The sequence below is a fragment of the Pipra filicauda genome, unplaced genomic scaffold (assembly GCF_003945595.2).
Source record: "Pipra filicauda isolate LSUMZ 115617 unplaced genomic scaffold, ASM394559v2 scaffold241_size1546129_pilon, whole genome shotgun sequence".
NCBI classification, from domain to species: Eukaryota; Metazoa; Chordata; class Aves; order Passeriformes; family Pipridae; genus Pipra; species Pipra filicauda.
The window spans coordinates 1,199,161-1,216,472 of NW_024104356.1; the positions used below are offsets into that span (position 1 = coordinate 1,199,161).

Below are 17,312 nucleotides of genomic sequence, written 5' to 3' on the forward strand. Positions count from 1 at the left end.
AACCTGGGAATCCTCCTTCACAGCCTTTCATTCACCAAGGGGAAGGGCAGCTGGCACCACCACACAGGGATGTGTTGCTCCAAGCACTGTCAGATCTGCAAGGAAGTGGCAGTGCAGTCCAAGAAGGGTCCATGGTCTCTCTCTTCCACCTGTACCAGCAGGCTGCCAGCTGTGCAAGTTTGCTCTCCCCACCCTTTCCCCCAGGGACCCTGGCAGGACAGCAGAGTAGCAGGAGAGGGGCAGAGCCTCCCATCCCCTAAGGAAAAGCACAAGCATCCAGATAACATCTTTATAAAGGAGGGATGTGGGGACTCCTCCAGATACACACAGAGGAATATTTACGAGTTAAATAGGATCCAAATACACATAAGTTAAAGGGGGGCAGATGCCCTGCACTCCCTGCTCTACCCAGGCACAATCTGTGTCTGCCAGCAAAGAGAACCCCCACACCACAGCCCAGCCCCTCTCCCTGGCTGGCTCCATTCGTCTTTCACAACACAGAGCCGATCTTCCTCTCGGTGGCACCCATTTCATTCTCCTCCTCTTCCTCTTCCTCGCCCCCTGAGCAGGAGGAATCGGGGCCGTAGTTCAGCTCGGTAGTGCTGCAGCACAGGAAGCCTGAGTCAGGGCTGTGCCCCATGAACTCGGGGCTTTTGGCAGCTTGTCCCTGAGGCTCGCTGGGCAGCAGCTTCTCGCAGGTTTTGCTGAGCCCTCGTTGCTTGTCAGCCTCTGCCTGAGCCCCCTGCTCCTTGGCTTTGCGACTCCGTTTCCACTTCATGCGGCGGTTCTGGAACCAGATCTTCACCTGCAAAGGGAAAGCCCTCAGAGGAGAGAGTGTGTCCCCCGCCCCATTCTGTCCCCAGCCCCCCACCTTCCCTGTATGGAGGGTCCCCCCAAAGCCTCTCTGCTGTGGGGCATTCTGTGGTGCTGCGAGTCTGTGCAAAGAGACTGAAGTTGTCATGGGGAGAGGAATACTGCTGCCTTCCCTCTATCTGGCCTCCACAGGATGGCCAAGGACATGCATAGGGACATTTTCATTTTAGCCCCACAAAAAGCCCCCTCCCACAGAATGCTGAGGGATGGGAAGGCTCTGAAACCCAAGTTGGGGGTGATGGGTAAAAAGAGCAGTATTCTGGAGTGCCCTTCAAAAGAGAAGAGCCTGGAACCCACCAGGCAGGTGTCTGCAGGAGATGCCCTGGAAGGGGCACTGATGGGAGCATTGGGGTGCGGGGCTGATGGCATCAGCATTGCCCATGACATTGACTTCCCTCATATACAGCTGCATGGTGCTATGCTCCATTTCCCCAGGACCAAGGTACCTGTGTCTCGGTGAGCATCAGCGACGTGGCTACCTCAAAACGCTTGGGCCTGGACAGGTACTTATTCAGCTTGAACTGGTTCTCCAGCTCCAGGAGCTGTTGGCTGGTGAAGGCTGTGCGGGGCCGGCGGCACTTCCCCATCAAGCCAGACTGTGGGGCAGCTGTGGAGCAGACAGTAAGCGGGAGTCAGGAGACAGAAGAGCAAGAGGGGGACATCCCCTCAGCAAACCTGGGATGAGGAGGAAGGTGTCTCCTGTCATCTCCCATCCCAATAATGGCTTTATTGCCTGACTGATAGGAACCAGTGAGATACGTTATCAGGCCTCAGTGTGCAACTAGGATCAGTCCTGTGACTGAAATTAATCCTGTTTTTTTATTGCTGGGCCGCACAGGTGGCAACTCAACTGCCAGGGGCTGCGGCAGCAGGGCTGCCCAAGAGCCCTGCTATCTCACTCGCAGCCCTTGAAGGCAGTGCGGCACTGAACCAGGAGGCAGCGGGAACAAAGAAACCTTTGAGAGTCCAGCACAGGGTGGCTGCTGCGCTCTGTTTGATCCCTCCTTATCTCCTCTCCGATGGCTTTATTGTCCCCCCGGGGTTCAGCTTTTACTGCTTCTCCCACCACTGAAGCGGCAATCAAACCCAGGGGTTTGCAGTCAGGAGTAAAGTGCTGGAGCAGCGTGGGGGGCCACTAATGGGAAGGTCCTTGGCATATCCCTGCTGATGCATCTAGGGGCATATGATAGAGCATTGTGGCCTCATTGTGCCCCTGCTTGGCAAGGGCCACTCCAGCTCACCCGCTTTGCTGGGCATGGGGCACCATTCTTGTTATCTTCCCCAGATTCCAGCTTTGATCCCACCTGCCCATCTCCTGAGGTGTCCACCAAACCCTTCAAAAACACAGCAGTGACGCATGAGGCAGGAATTTATGAAAGGGGCATTAACTGATCACAATCCAGGTTTGATCCCAAGTAGCTGGATGCTGGGTGGTATGGGTCAATCAGACAGAGCACAGACTGGACTGGGGCTGTGCAAGCTCCTTGTGAGAGCATGACAGATACATCCCCTACTGTGCCTGTAGCCCCACAGTGCCAGGAGAGACAGCCTGTGGGACCCACTTTGCAGCTACTGGGAAGTTATACTAGGGATTAAATAGAGACAGGCTGTGCCAATGGCTCTCACACATGCAGTGCATTATTTTGCATACAAAAGATATTCAAGGCTAAAATCAAATGAGAGGCTCAAAGGATTTCCAGGACAAATACGAATGTCACATGAAAGACTGCTCAGCTCTGCAGAGTTCGGCAGCTGTCTGGGCTCTGGCTGGCTGTGGATGCTCTGGCTGCACAAATCCTCAATGGAGACATGGGACCAAACAGACCTGCAAAGGCTCCCTTTGGCTAGGAAAAGGAGGTGTTATGGGAACTAGCATCTGCAGGGATGGGGCAGCCCAAGCCAACACGCTTTGCAGCTCCTCATTGAGGGAAAGGGCAGAGGTGCATCAGAAAGAACCAGAGAAGAAATTAATTCAGTCTGTGTTGGTGGGAGGCACAAAGCAGTCCCAGGCAGTGTCCAGCAGCCCAATGACTCCGGCTCCCAGCAAGCCCCCTTTGCTGACAGAGACAGGAGGGTGGCTGGAGCACCTGATGCCCCAGTCCCTCCCCGTTGTAGGGGCTGCACTGCACAGGCTGGCCATACTGGGTTAGGCAAGGGTCCCTCTGAGCAGTTACTCTTTCTGGGCATGGTCTGTAAAGGATGTTTTGGGGAAAGAGAAGAGAAGAGGGTGTACCCACATCTCAGCATCCAGCAATCCAAGAGTCCTATGCTTTTTGGAGCCGAAGGGTCCAGGGGTGAATAAATATCATATTCCCAGTTTAAACTCCCCACTCCATAGCAGAGAGCCCAGGGCTCAGCTCCTAGGGCATTGATTCCCGGCCTCGGGGAGCACAGAAATCCTTCAGACCACCCCAAAAGGCTCCTTTGTGCACCCTCTTGCAAGGTCGTATGTGGCCAGACTACAACCACATGTAGGAAGGAGTGAAGGCACAGAAGTATCTATCCCAAAAGCAGTGCAGGTCTTTCCAGCTTCAGAGGAGGCTGGAAGGCAGCCTGCTTTAACAACACCCCCTCAAGCAACTCACTCTTCTCCAGGTAAGGTGCTAAGAACTGCATGGTCCAGTAGGGAAAAGAAGAACAGAAAGTTTGCCCAAAAGTCAAATAAATCCAAAAGGGATATTACCCAAATGACTACCAATGCAGGGGACTGACTGCTGGAGCATGGTCCGTCTGCCAGTCCCCATTTCTCCTTCTTAGTGTCCAATTCAGGCTCAGTGCAGTGGTGTCCATTACAAAGATTGTACAGACCTTGACCTCCTTGGAAACCCACTGTGCCTCCTGCTCCAGTGCTGAAAAGAAAAACCCAGCCCTTAAACCCCTCTCTGGTGTTGTCATACAGTTCAAGCCACCACTACCAGTCCAAAGGCCAGCCTGCACAGGTTGCTGGCCACCTAACCTGTGACCTCCTCTGACAGTACACCCTTCAGCAGGTATTATTATCCATCATCAGTGCTCCCCACTATGACTTGTTGCCTGCAGACAAGGTGGGGCAAACCCAAACCAACACAGCTGACCTTCAGCCACCCACAGCAGCAGGTTGTCGTGGACCTGAATGAACAACATCTTTGGCCTCAGCTCTGCTGTTAGCTTACCTGAAGGGCTCTGGCTTCTTTGTGTGGGGAGAGTATGGAGGAAGAGGGTCTGCAGTTTCTCACTGGGGAAGGAGCAAAGGCAGAAGGAGGAAGTGGAGACTGAAATGAAATAGGGAATGAAGTAGGTTCCAGTTTCCCACAAAAAGAGGAGACAATGCTCTGTGGCTGTTGGTAGCTCCAGCCTGTCCTGCCAGTGTGCTTTGTGGAATCCTGTCCCTTCCTGTCCTATGGCAGGCTGTCACATTGACATGGACAGAATCCTTCCAAGGGATGCACAGGAAGCACCCCACACAGGGCTTACCTCCTCCAGTCAGTGTCAGCTGAGCTATGAACCCATCCGCATCACAACCAACATCCCATAGAAAGAATAACCCTTTGGAAAGGCTCTCCCCCTTATCCAGTTCCTACCAGAAGACCGCTGAGTGCCTCAGCATCACACCTTTGCTTGCCAAAGGATTTACTATCTGCTCAACCATCTCTTCCAGCACTGTATCCAAGATCAGAGCTTGTCTTAACATCCCTTCAGCCTGGTAGGGCTTAGACCCCTTGATGGGTGCCTGGCATTTGGCTGAAGTATCAGTAAATAAATTGCTTGGCCTGTGGCTGGGAATACCCTCCGAGTCTGAGGCCAGGAGCTCTACAAGGCAGCTGCCTCCTGGATAATTAGATAAAGCTTATAAAAAATTGTTGGTTTATTTGACACAGTTCCGTCTACTTGATAACGAGAGTAATCCTAGGTTGATATTAACTCACTTGGTTTTAATTTGGTTTGTTTAGCTATAGTTCACTTAACTTTGTGTGCTGGCAGATAAAGAAGAGGAAATTAGCACCCTAACTGCTTTGGAGGTGTTTCTCCAGATGTCAGAGCTGGAAGGGAGAGAAGTGGTCTCATCAGTGTCAGGGCCATCACCACAGGCTCCTCCTGGCCTGTCAGCAGCTCCGGCCATTATCCGTGGGGCAGCATGTGTAAGGGCACTTGCTATCTCTACTAGCCCCTTGCTCGCTCCACAATTTAACCTTGATTGCTGCTTGCCAGCTGTTTCCCAGCACGTATTTCCTGCTGACACCAGACCACTGTGCACCTGGTGAGCCTTGGAAGGCGTTGATTTTTGAAGACGTTTGATAAGACTTATCCTGTCCCCTCTCCTAGCCCAGCACAACCCATCAACAAGCTCTCTGCCACCATGAGCAGGATCTGAATTGGGCTCCAGGCCATCAAGGTCGTGAGTAGGCGATGCAGGGAAGCTGTGTGCAAGGAAAGCCATCTAAGCACCAGGTCCCAGCAGGGATCATTTGCTCTGAGAGTCTACAGCTGTATGTCACTGTTCCTCACTCCTACAGCTCTTGGCTGAGGTGGGTCTCTGCACTTGGCTTCCACTGCTGTGCTGCATTTCCACACTGGCAAATGAGTCACAGCTCCCAGTAAAACTGGTAGGCACAGCACTCTGGTGCCAAATGCTACCTCTGTGCAGTTCAGGAGGTGCTCAAAGCCCCAGGACAGGGACCCAGGCTAGGGACAGCAAAGCCTGGGTAGGGAGCATCCCTGACATCTGCAGCAAGGGCATGCCTGCTCCTGCACCCAGGCCTTCCCACTACCCTCTCAGTCCGCATTGCAGCAGAGGCAGCCAGGCACTGCATGCAGCTCTGCACCAGGAGCCAGAGAGGGAAGCACAGTACCCGCTTGCCTCACAGCCAGGAGCACTGCTCTGAGCAATCCCAGCACCCAAGCCCAGGCCGGGTTCCTAAGGATACCATCTCAGACTGTCTCCCCATACACAGGTGAGAGCAGGGAGAATGTGTGCAATGCATAACCACAGAGCTTGTGGCTTCAGTTCATGGGCTATCCTGCTCCTTCCCCCACCCTGATTGTACCCAGGAGACCAAACTAGACCGTGCCTGCAAAACTTCTCTACACATGCAGCTAAAGAAAGGATTTATTCCAGAATTAAGTCCTGGAATTCCCTATAAATAAGTCACAAGGGTGATCTCCCTCTGGAATGATCCATAACATGTCCTAGGAAGCTTTCAGATTCATCTCTTACTGCTATGAGAGCGTTAAACATGACTGGCACCAGCACTGTGGACACTTGTACTCAGTCCCTCTGGAAACTTCAGCCAGGCAGGTCTGTCCATCTGTCTGTCTAGGCTGAGTGGTGGGACAGGGACTCCCATAAAACTACAGGCAGCCCAGGAGCCCTGTGCCAACAGTGTAAGGCTACAGCCCAGCCCACCACCCTTCTCAGAGAGATGAGGAAGGGCCATGGAAGCAGCACATCCTAGGCAAGTGCCCCTTCCTGTCCCTGTCCCTACACCATGGCCAGCACACTGGGCAGTATGAGCCCAGACACGGCCATAAAATGCAGCTGGGGCCAGCACTGGTGAGGACAAGGCAAAGGAACCAGATTTCAGAGCTTCTGTGAGTCCGCCAAGAGCAAGGGCTGAGGACACACTTGAGAATCCTGATGTTCCCAATGGACTGAAACAAGGATCTGAAGATGGATAAGGTTCTGTCCTGCACAGCAGAAGAACCACTGGAATACTAAACAGGACATTCCGGAGAGAAAGCATCCCCACTGCAAAGGGCTCCCCAGAACTGTGAGCAAAAACATTTTAGTAAGGATATGGATTGAGGCAGTGATCACTCTGACTTAAAAATCTACAGCTTTGTCAGCTTTTGCTCCATCCTTGTTACACCCCCATGCGTCTACATTGTTTTGGTTACTTCAAAACCCAGTCAAGTAATATTTGGGTCAGAGATTGCTTTTCCTCCCTCTGAGCTTCCATAGGAGCCCTTTTCAGTGCTTCCCACGATATCCATTGACATTCTGTTCTAGTGTATTCTGCACAGCCCAAAACCTCCCTCCACAAGCTGTTCTCATGCCCATAATTTGGGATTTCTCTCCTTCTGGTGAGGTTTTAGATATAACCAGCTGTAGAGCAGAACCTGTATTTGAGAGGAGTAGGGCTGATGCACAAATACCTCTACGTTATCCCAGCCAGAAGCTGCACTCAGGGCCACAGGAGCAGATGCAGTGGTGTGTTCCCACTCTGGTGAAACATAACCCTGCATTAAGCCACGGGATGCTGAGATACACCAACAGACCCAGACCTTTCAAAGATAACATGGCCTCTGCAGAAGAGCAGGAAGGTGTTTTACCACCTAACAAATAGAGATTTCTTTTTTCTTGTCTTAAAGACATGCTTGAAGAGCACACACAGCCCATTGCACCAGAAGCTTATTCTACACCTCTAGATTCACAAATGTACGTAACCTAAAGTCCAGGGAAAGGGAAACAGAATGGGGAAGAAAACAGTCTGCTTCCCTTTAACCTGTCCAGGAGTAATTTGAGGAAGGAGCAACAAATGGGACCTTTCATGTTAATTCTCCATTTTTATACTATTATGCATTCAGCCAGTTTATCAATTAAATTACTTTTCCAGCCTTGTTTTTTATTAGTACTATTTTATAAATGGGCTCCCAAGTTATTAAGATGCTACATTCAGCCAATAAATCTGGATACTCTGCCGGGGGGCTATTAACCAGCCACTCTTAGTCTACAGACTATCTTTGCGCTGACCAGAGCTCTGATCACCACAAGCACAGGGCAGAGTCCAAGTCACACTGCCAGGGATGCCAGTGACAGTCCCCAACGGGACAAAAGCCTGAAGCCTTGTGCCGTCCGTGCCCTGCAGGACCCTTCCCACCCGCGGCCCATCATTGCAATGTAGGATACGGCGGCTTCCTGTAGCCCTGGTCGTACCCACCAGGAGGGACCGGGGCAGGGCTAGAGCAGAGCACACTGTCGGGCCCCCTGGCTCCCGCCGGCCGATGGACTCACCGGCCCCTCACCCCCACGAGCCGAGCGCGACGGCGGGCAGAACACGGATCCCCTGCCGGTTCCCGCAGGGGGGCCCAATCCGGCAGCGCATCCCGCGGGTTCGTTTCCAACCACAGCAGGCGGAATTTATTCGTTTTCCAGTGCAGGTTCTGGCTGCCCCTTCTTTATTTTCGTTTCCTTCCCGCCACGGCGGAGCCCAACAAGCCCGCGGCGGCCGTGCGGGGCTGGCAGGCGGGGTCGGCGCGGTTTGCTCGGCCTGAGAGCGATTCGGCTCTGCCGGTAGCGGCGCGGGCAGTGCCGCTCCGAGCTGTTCCGGAGCACTGCGCCGGGATAAGGCGAGACTTTGCCCTTCGGATGGGTTTCCCGGGGCCCCGCAGCCTCTGGCGAGTCATGTTCCCGCAGCAGTGGGACCCCGAACCCTGCCGGGCTGGGAGCGGGTCTAGGCACTGAAAGAACCCCGCATAGCCGTCCCGACCCGAACGGCCGGGGAGCCTCGAAAGGGCGGGTTTGGAAAACCTCAGTCCTCAGTTCCCTAAGGGACCTGCACCGCGATGTGTTGGCGGAGACCCTCGGGGGCTGGAAGGGGCGAGAGCCGTGTTCCGCCTGACGGGAGAGTCGGTCCCCAGGTCACTCACCGTGGAAGTCGGAGAGCCTCGGCACCACCATCCCGGCTCGGATCCAGTGCTCCAGCGGGAAGGAGCCGGCCACGGCCGCCTTCAGGTGCTCCGCGCCGGGCGGCGGCAGGTGGGGGATGCCGGAGTAGGCGAAAGCGGGGTGCTGGCCCCCCAGGGTAGGGAGTGGATACACGGCGGGCGGGTACAGGGCTGGCAGGGCGCCGAGCCCGGGGCCGGAGAGGTGCAGCAAGCCAGGCTTGGGGAGGAAGCCGGCCGGGGCGAGCGGCCCGGCGGCCGGGGGCGCCCGTGGTGAGGGGGTATCGGAGCGCCCGGCGGGGCCAGGGCTCACCGCGGGGCTCCCGGGGCTCAGCCCCGACGGGGAGGCGCTCCGCGCCGGCTCTTCGGCCAGGAGCGCCTCGATGCGGAAGTTTTGGGACTTCTCCATGGGCTTGTGCATAGCCCTAGCCCGTGCGGAGCCGTCGAGCCTCCGAGCGCCCCGCCGCTCCCCTGCCAGGGCACAGCCCGGCCGGCCAGCCCCGGGCCAGCCCCGGCACCGGCGGGCATCCACCCGCGGGGCCCCGCCGCGCCGCGCTCAGCGCGGCTGCCCTCGAGGGCAACCCTCCTCTCTGCTCCGCCTCCCGGGCACTCGCTCACTCGCCGGCATCGGGGGGGGGGGGGGGGTTTAACGCCCCCTCTACCTGCCCCAGCTCCCCATTGGCTCGGCTCCGGCCCCCCGCCCCGCCGGCCCGGCCGCCCTCCTTCGGCTTCCTCAGCTCCCGGCCGCAGCAGCGGGCACATGCCAGGGCCTGACCCTGCCCCTTCCTCAGCCTCATAGTCCAGCCCAGCCCCTTCACACTCGGGGGTCCCCCAGCCTGAAGGACTCACCACCCAGGGTGCTGAGCCCATCATCCTGATCCAGAGCCCTATGGCAGAGAAGCAGGTCTGTGGTTGCAGTGGCTAGAGGAGACCTGGAGAGACTAGACAGACTTCAACACGTGTAGGTAAAACCCTGCTGGGTTCCAATGAAGCCCCCAGGCACCTGGAGGGCAGAAGGCCTGGTTGGAAGGACAGGAGAGGCAGTTGCTTACTAGCAGGCTCCTCCATACCCTGTGCACCAGGGATCATCACCAATGCCCAGCTGTGCCATTTCCCATTGCATCGCTCTGAGCCAGGGAGATCAGTGGACCTGAGCTGGACACACACAGGGCCAACCACCCTCTATCACTCATGTCTCTTCAAGATGCCAACAGAGCAGGTGCCCACAGCTTAGACAGTGGCACCTGGGAAAGGTAGAGAGGAAAGCCTTGGCTGGTCTGGGAACTGTGGGTGAACAGGAGCAGAGCTGGCCCAGACCCCGTAACACTGGCCTTCAGGGAGAGGCAGAGTGTATGCGAGTGCATCAGTGATCTCTGCCATTGAGGGTCTGTGCCTGTGTGTCTCTGGGTCCCACTTTCTTGTGTCCTGCTGATGCAGTGAGACAAGCCTCTTCTTGTTGGTGCCCAATGGCATGTCCTGCTCTTTGGAAGAGAAGTAAGACAGCTGCTATTGTCCTGCCTAAATGTTATAATGGCTAAAGGGAGTTCCTACCCCTGTATTTCTTCTCTCTTCAGCATTTTCAGCTCTGCTCTATTCCCTGAGGAAGAGATGGGTCCATTCCACTGTATCCTGTGTCCCACAGAGGCTGCAAGCAGATGTCCAGAGAGGAGGAAGGCAGGGGCATACGGGGCCTTCCTCAGCCTCCTTCTTTTCTCTGCTCAGTAACCCCAGGGACTTCTCTTCCCTACACCCATGCAACCTGCTGATCTCCCTGCACACACCTCACCCTGTTGCAGGAGCTTCAAAGCTCCCACGTGTGTAACAACTTCCTCCTTCCATTGCCTGAGTCTAGCCTCAAACAGCTTCACTGGGCGGTCCAAAATCCTTATGTGCAGACACACGCACAACAGCCCTTTTCCAGATGCCTTTCTGGGAGAGAGGAGGGCAGAAATCAGCCACATGGACAGTCTAGAGCTGGATTTTCTCAGAAGGGGATTTGGGGTGGATGTCACCCCGCGGTAACACCCCCAATTTGGACAGAAGGTACTGAAGGTGGAACAGTGTTCCTTTTCACCTCAACTCAGCTGCACCTGCTTCTCTACCCTCTCCGCCATCAGGGAGGTTGTAGGGACCTCCCTCCTTCCTTCCCCCCAGTTCATCCCTCTCCACTTGCCCAGGACAGAAACCAACGTCCCTGCCAAGTGAAAGGAGACCAAGCCCTTTCTCTCCCCCATTGCGAGTAGCCAGCACTGCCAAGCATCAGGCATGGATAGGACAAGATTTGGGGAGGAATGGAGCAGACTGACTCCCAAGCACAGGGGAAAACTGCAAGAAGTATCCAGGGAACAGAGATCACAGTGGAAGTAGAACAACTCTTCCATTGCAGGGCAGTAGCCTGCACTGGTGACAGTGACAAGGGGGAAGCCATCGTTTTCTTATCTGAGCCCTCAGGACTGACTCTGGGGATTGCAATGGCTTGTAAGCTCTGCACAGGGAACATACCTTGAGATCCAGGGCAAAGACTGGGGCACAACAGAGAAATCACCATCTCAGTGACAACCATGGGGTAACAGGCAGGTAACAAGTCCAGGAGAGCCAAGGTAACCCCTGCCAAGCTCTGAGACTGTTTGTGACTGTACCCACTGTAGCTTGAACGAAGGGTCTGGGTCACAGCCTTACTGTCCTCATGGAAGTCCCCTGCACTACCCAAGGAGGCTTTCCAAAGACAAGCAACTCCCTCAAGGATCAGCAGCCCATCCTGGGGTTATGCAAGTACAACCAACAAAGCTGCAGCCTTTGAATTGCACAAGCAAGAAATCTTTGCTGACACAGCCATAAAACCTGGGTGGAAATAAAGAAAAATCCCAATAAAGAAATGTAGGAGAATGATGGAAGGAATTCCCTCCTCCAAGTGAAGACACTTGGACTAGACACTGGAACCCTGCAAGAGGATTGTCCAGGACTGGAGCAGGTGGCACGCAGCCCATGCCATGCAGGGCAGAGTCCAGGGTTGTGAACAGGAGAGCCGGGCTGGGTGGTGGACAGCAGAAGGGGCAGGATGCAAGGCAGTGATAGATGCCAGGGTGCTGATGAGTTCACAGTCTTCAGGGTCATTAATCAGATCAGAGCTGGATTAAGGTGTCCAAGGTCTGATTAGCTTCATTTCCCGCCTCAGGAAGGAGGGAACTCTCTTTGCCATCCATCAGATCCTCTGGTGACAGCTCACCTGTTTGCTAACTAGATCTGAGGACTGTAGTAAGTGAACATGACTATGGCCTGGCTCCTTACCTCTGCCCAGAATCCTTCCTTCATAGGAAGGTCTAAGGCAACCTTGAACATCAGCCACGAGTGGCAGACCCCAAGATACCAGCCAGAGATACAGATCATTCCCCCAACCTGAGGGTTCAGAGCACTATGGAGGGAAGCTGTTCTAAGAAACAACCCCAGTTCAGGATGAGGTGGAGTTTAAGGCAGGATGTTCCCAGTCAGCACCATATTTCTCCCAGCTCCACCACAGCTCACCCTATGCTGTTACCCCATGGCCTCCTCTGCTCACCCCATGGTAGCAGAGCCCTCCCAAGGTCTGTGAAACTGGCCAATGCACACTACCTTGCTGCTGTGGGAGATCTTGAGCACATCCAGGACAGATCTTCTGAGCCCCATATGCAGCTAGATGGACCGGCTCAAAGCCCTGAACCAGTCAGGGTGCTTTTCTCATCTCCTCGTCCTTTACTGGCTCAAGCCCATCCTGTCAACATCTCCATTTGTCCCCTGCCTGATGCACCTCATGTTCAGTGTGCTCTAAAGATGCCTCTGCTTTTAACCACTTAGACTATTCAGTCCAACAAGCACAAACCAGCAACAGGTCCTTGCTGCCCAGAGAGCAGCAAGGTTCCTCAGCTCCCTCACCTCTCTGGGGGGACTGATCATAGCATCCCTTGCTGGACAATGGGCAGCACTGTGAGTGTTCACACAGCCCGGAGCTTCCTGGGAGTCTTTAATTCGCCCAGGTATTTTGGGGGGATTTTCTGGATTTTGTGGGCATTCAGAGCTCAGTCTTCCTTCAGTCACCTGAAAGCAGCAGTCACAGCAGCATCCATGCAGGTACACGTAAGCCCTGCAAAGCCTTTTGTTGCTGATGGGAAGGTGCCTGTATAGACAACTGGAGCTCTTTGCTCTGTCCATAACCTCATATGGACTGTTTCCATTGAGACTCCCATCCATGTGAGGTCAAACAGCAGGAGTAAAATTAGAAGAGCTAACACTCACATGGCCACCAAAGACACCCAGCTCTGGCGCATATAATTTTCAGCAGCTTTAGAGCCCCACAACACTACTTACATCACTTCACATACTTCCCCAATCTGTCGCCAGCAATATCTGAGCCCTCAAAAACAAGCCATGGGGGTCACAAGTAGTATTTGGGAGCACAGTTCAGTTTTACAGCCTCACCACTTCCTCAGTATCACCTTGGGAAGCAACGTAATGTCCCTCAGCAAACCAAACTGCCCCAAGATCAAAGCCAAGGGTGCCGAGGAAAATCCATACCCTAATAAAAAAATTTCCGACTGGGACTAGACTTCCATCTTCCCAGAATCGAGTCTTCCTTCCAGATATCAGATATGACATGACCCATGCTGGGGTGTCTTGATTTTCACCTAACCTCTCATTTTGGCCGTTCCTAGATGCACAGTTTAGCACCAGGTCCTTCTGGCGGCTTTGGGTCACCCCCTGCCCTGAGTCAATAGAAGTTACCTTTGACATAGAGACTGTGCAGGAACCAATGCATAGCCTGTCACAGAGAGGTGACAGGCACCCTAATTTCTACCCAGGCCATTTAAGCTTTTAAGCCTTGAAAGATCTCCCTGTCCCCAGGATGGCTGTACCCATTTTCTAAGCATTAACTACTCACCAGGTCACAGTCCCCAGAGCTTTCCATGTTTAGAAATTACTTCTCTGTAAGAAACCTACAGTGCAACAACCTTGTTTAAAGCATGTCTGAGGAGACAGAGATCTTGCTGCTGTGGCCCTGGTGCCTCAAGTCATCTTGCACCACTCCAAAGTCTGTAGCCAGCTAGTGGAGAAATACAGCCTGGAGGCACCATGGATGCTGGAGATACAGGATATAAGCCTGTTCACAAGTGTTTTCCCAGCTCTTCGGCCATGAGAGGGGCTGTAGAAGCATCCCTCTCTTATCCCAGAGCAGTCTAAGCCCCTGGTAAGAAGTGCTGGGTGGTACAGCCGCTGGTCTACTCCAGTTTGGGCTGTCCCAGGTTTTGTGGGAGCCCTGACTATTGCCCACGGGAGGATGTTGCCCTTCCCCTGCCCCTCACAGCCAGGCCATCCACTATCTCTGGAGTCTGGGAAGCCACAGGAGGCTGGTGGGGAAGGTAAATAAACTGCCAGCCCAGTGATGATTTGTGGCTAAATGAACAGTTGAAGTCACCTGTGCATGGCCTGCGGCTGTTAACCAACCAGATAATAGGTCTTAATCAGCCCTGTAGCGATGGGAGCTGAGCCCAGCCTGTGTCAGACCCGGCACAGCCAGCCCTGAGGTCCCAGGTTGTTTGGTGGCTGTGCCTTCTACAGAAACATTGGCAGAGGCATCCACACAGAGCAGCTGTTTGCAAAAATGCTCATAGGGGCTCCTCATCTGTCTTTAGGGGACTCCCCCTGCTCTGATGGTGACAGCAGACAAGTCAATGAAGCAACCTCCCACCTGCTTCCAGGGTGCTGTGCTCAGTCACTGCCATGCTGTGTCCCTGCCTGCATCCCCTCTCCCATGGGTCGGCCTGCTCCTGCCCACTGTGGAGACTTCTGACCCAGCCACAGGCTCTTGAGACCTTCTTCATCCTGGCACATCAGCTGCTTGGTCCAACAGGCAGGGATCTGTCCTGGAAGGCAGAAATCCCACGCCCCCTTCTCACCTTACCCAACTGTCACCCTTCCCTCTGCGTGGAGCCCCAGGTACTTGCCCCCACTGAAGGGGTTAACAGGCAAAGCAAACATGGCTCAGTCCCTCCCAGACAGCCTCCTGCAGGGATTTCTGGGCAGCTGTTTATTTAGCCAAGCAATTTCTCAAATAAGCAGCTTCATCTCTGATGGGACATGGCAAGGCTGAGCAGAAAAATCTGTTAACAGCTCCCACCCTGGAGCTGGGGGATAGTAAACCAGCACGGGAAGGCTGGCAGGGAAGGGAGTGTGCCTCCCCCGGCAGAAACAGCCAGGGCGGCTCTGGCATATCACACCAGATCCCAGCACACTGCTGAGGGCTGGGTACCAGCATCGTGTAGGATCAGCCATAGTAGGGCTGCAGTGGACAGGCAAGGGATGCCCTAAGGCTCCCTTCTGTTAGCTGTTGTCTTCCTGGGATTCAGCGATGCACTGCAGAGGTGCTCGGGTGTGGAGACAGAGGGCTTGTTGCCTTGTAAACATATGCACTGGAGGAACAGAGACACCCAGTCACTCAGATCTATTTCTCAGAAGAACTCAGGGTATGACTGCTTCATTTCCAGTCCTGTTAGTCCCTGACCAGTCTGAAATACCTGATCCTGAAACACCATGATCCCACAGGACCCACACAGAGATCTTTTTCATCCTACTGCCCCCAAATGAGGGAGCACCTTAGCTCATCATCAGTATCTGTCCTGTCCTCACCCTAGGCCTTGGCTTTTGTGGAGAGAGGCTAAACAGCCAGCATCTCCTATAGCTCAGCACGGGAGTCATCCAGGAAAGCAGGGAAGTGACCGAATGCGCACTATCCCTCCTGCTGCTTTCTCATGCCCCCACTCCCCCAGCCCTTGCTCAGCACACCACTCCAGCACATTGTGTCCTGTGCCACACACCTCTGGCACAGCCAGGCTCGCCTTCCCCCTGGCACCGCTATCACTGGGCACACAGGGGGATTTCCCAGCCCTGCTTTTTCCTGTCAACTCCAGGACCTTCTGTTTTGGCTTTACCAGGTCTTGTCCCAAGGCCAGAGTTTCTCCCTGTGAGGGAATAGAGTCAGATCTGGGCTCTGGGGGTGAAAGGGTGGGACACACGCACTCCGCCCCAGCAACACAGCCTCACCTCTTCCCTGGTAATGGGCTTTCCATGGAGTCAGCTCCTAACCTGCTCCCAGGGTGACAGGATAAATCAGCTGCTCCTCCCAAGACCTTGGGCTCTAATTAATGTCCGCTCATTACCAAGATAACGGCTATTTATTACCCTGTCTCCCTGGCTGCTGATTAACCCTTTCCCAGGGTGGGGGCAGGGGGTAGTGATACCATGGGACAGGAATGGTGGGAGCCAGTGACGTCTCTGCAGTGAGACCCAGGGACACTTCAGTAAGGGGAGGGGGCAGATGAAGGGACAGGCAAGCAGGACTGCAGAAGAGTGAGCCTGAGTGAGGAGTGGATGGGACAAGGTGAAGTATCTTTTCCTGGTAGTGTGGTAAGGGCTTGCTGGATTGAAGCCTTGAAGGAGCTGCCAAGACTCGTGGGCTCCCCCTGGATTGTCACCATCACAACTAGCACATCCCTGTGCCTCAGTGTCCCCAAGTGTCCCTGCCCCAGCCCATGGGGGATAGTGTGGCAATGTGGCTGAGACCTAGAGCTCAGCACAGAACCCCTGCACAACTTTGGTCCTCAGCCCCTAGTTTGAGAAGGTGCCACACAGACCCGCAGCTCGTGGGAAGTCACCAGCGTGTGTCCCTTTCTCCAGAGGCAAAAGCAGCCTCAGCTCCATTTCCCCAGGCACTGTCTATGCTCTAGGGCAGTGGGGCATGATGATCTGCCCCAGAGAAAGAGAAAGCCTTTGACATGCCCTTGACCTGCGCCTGTGTATGGAGGGCAGGAGCAAGGGGTCTGGGCTGGATACAGTGCCCCTGCTCGGCAGTCCAGCACCAGGCTGGGGGGGCTAATGCTCTGTGTACATCAATCACACTGCTCGGCGGCTCCCTATTAGCGGGAGCAGCGGCTGGTTAATCAGGCTGAGGGCTTCGGCTCGTTAAGCTGACACCTCCGTTGCGAGAGTGAGACATGGGGGCACACAAGGTGCCACTTATTTATTTTCTTCTTTCCCAGGGAATATATTAAACAAATTAAATTCCTGGAGTGTTGGGTCAGCACAGCCAGCTCTGCGCCTGTCCCAGCTCTACCTAGCTCAGCCGTGAGGAGGGGACTGTGCTTCCCAGCCTGCAGCAAACCACGCACCGCTGCAGAGCCCTGGTCCCGTCATGCCTCCCCAACCCCTTGCAGTAAGACACAGCCCCCCTAATCCCCCTATTTCCCTTCCTGGGCTGTGCTCCAATCACAACTGCTTGGCAGTGCTGAGGATGGTTAGGAGGGCAGATCTTGCAGGAAATGCAGTCCATGATTTCATATGGAAAGACCCTCAGGAACCTGCCTGCTGTCCGTGAATGTGCTTCCTTGGCACTGCAGGAAGTGGAGCTGCGGGGCAACCCTGGGTGCTTTCAGGGTAGCTTCCTGCTCCAGGTAGAGTCAGGGGCTGATTTCAGCCGCAGCACTGAGCCTTCCTCTTTGCACTTCTCGTACTGGGGACATCTGGGCTAGTGGTGGGTTGACATTTGAAAGTTCCTCTGAAAGAGGGAGAGCTAGGAGAGAGTGCATTTGTTCTCTGTAAAACAAGTCTCCATCACAGGATTCCAGGAGCTAGGTGCTTAAAAAAATTGCTGGGCTTCTCAAGAACAGCTTTATGCCACAAGCATTAACATCACTGGTGTTGACCTTAAATCATACAAAGTCATGAGAACAAGGGCCTTTGCTGAAGCATGCCTCTGTGCTGGACCCTTCGCC

At 54.5% G+C, this 17,312-nt stretch overlaps 1 protein-coding gene across 1 annotated transcript; it reads right to left on the minus strand.

Annotated features, from left to right (window-relative positions):
• Positions 1 to 312: 312 nt before the first annotated feature.
• LOC113995074 (motor neuron and pancreas homeobox protein 1-like) lies at positions 313 to 8,935 on the minus strand. Its single transcript, XM_027734802.2, has 3 exons — positions 8,500 to 8,935; positions 1,320 to 1,480; positions 313 to 805 (listed from the first exon to the last, which is right to left on the minus strand). The coding sequence occupies exons 1-3, from the start codon at positions 8,933 to 8,935 to the stop codon at positions 491 to 493; spliced, it is 912 nt and encodes a 303-aa protein (XP_027590603.2). The 3' UTR covers positions 313 to 490.
• Positions 8,936 to 17,312: the final 8,377 nt, after the last annotated feature.

Bases quoted from the DNA above. Each gene is read 5' to 3' on its own strand.
- LOC113995074 (XM_027734802.2), bottom strand. From the start codon at position 8,935: ATGCACAAGCCCATGGAGAAGTCCCAAAACTTCCGCATCGAGGCGCTC. The intron at 1,481-8,499 runs GTGAGTGACCTG...TCTGCTCCACAG, and splicing joins GAGGCTCTCCGACTTCCACG to CTGCCCCACAGTCTGGCTTG. The intron at 806-1,319 runs GTACCTTGGTCC...TTCCCTTTGCAG, and splicing joins TGATGCTCACCGAGACACAG to GTGAAGATCTGGTTCCAGAA.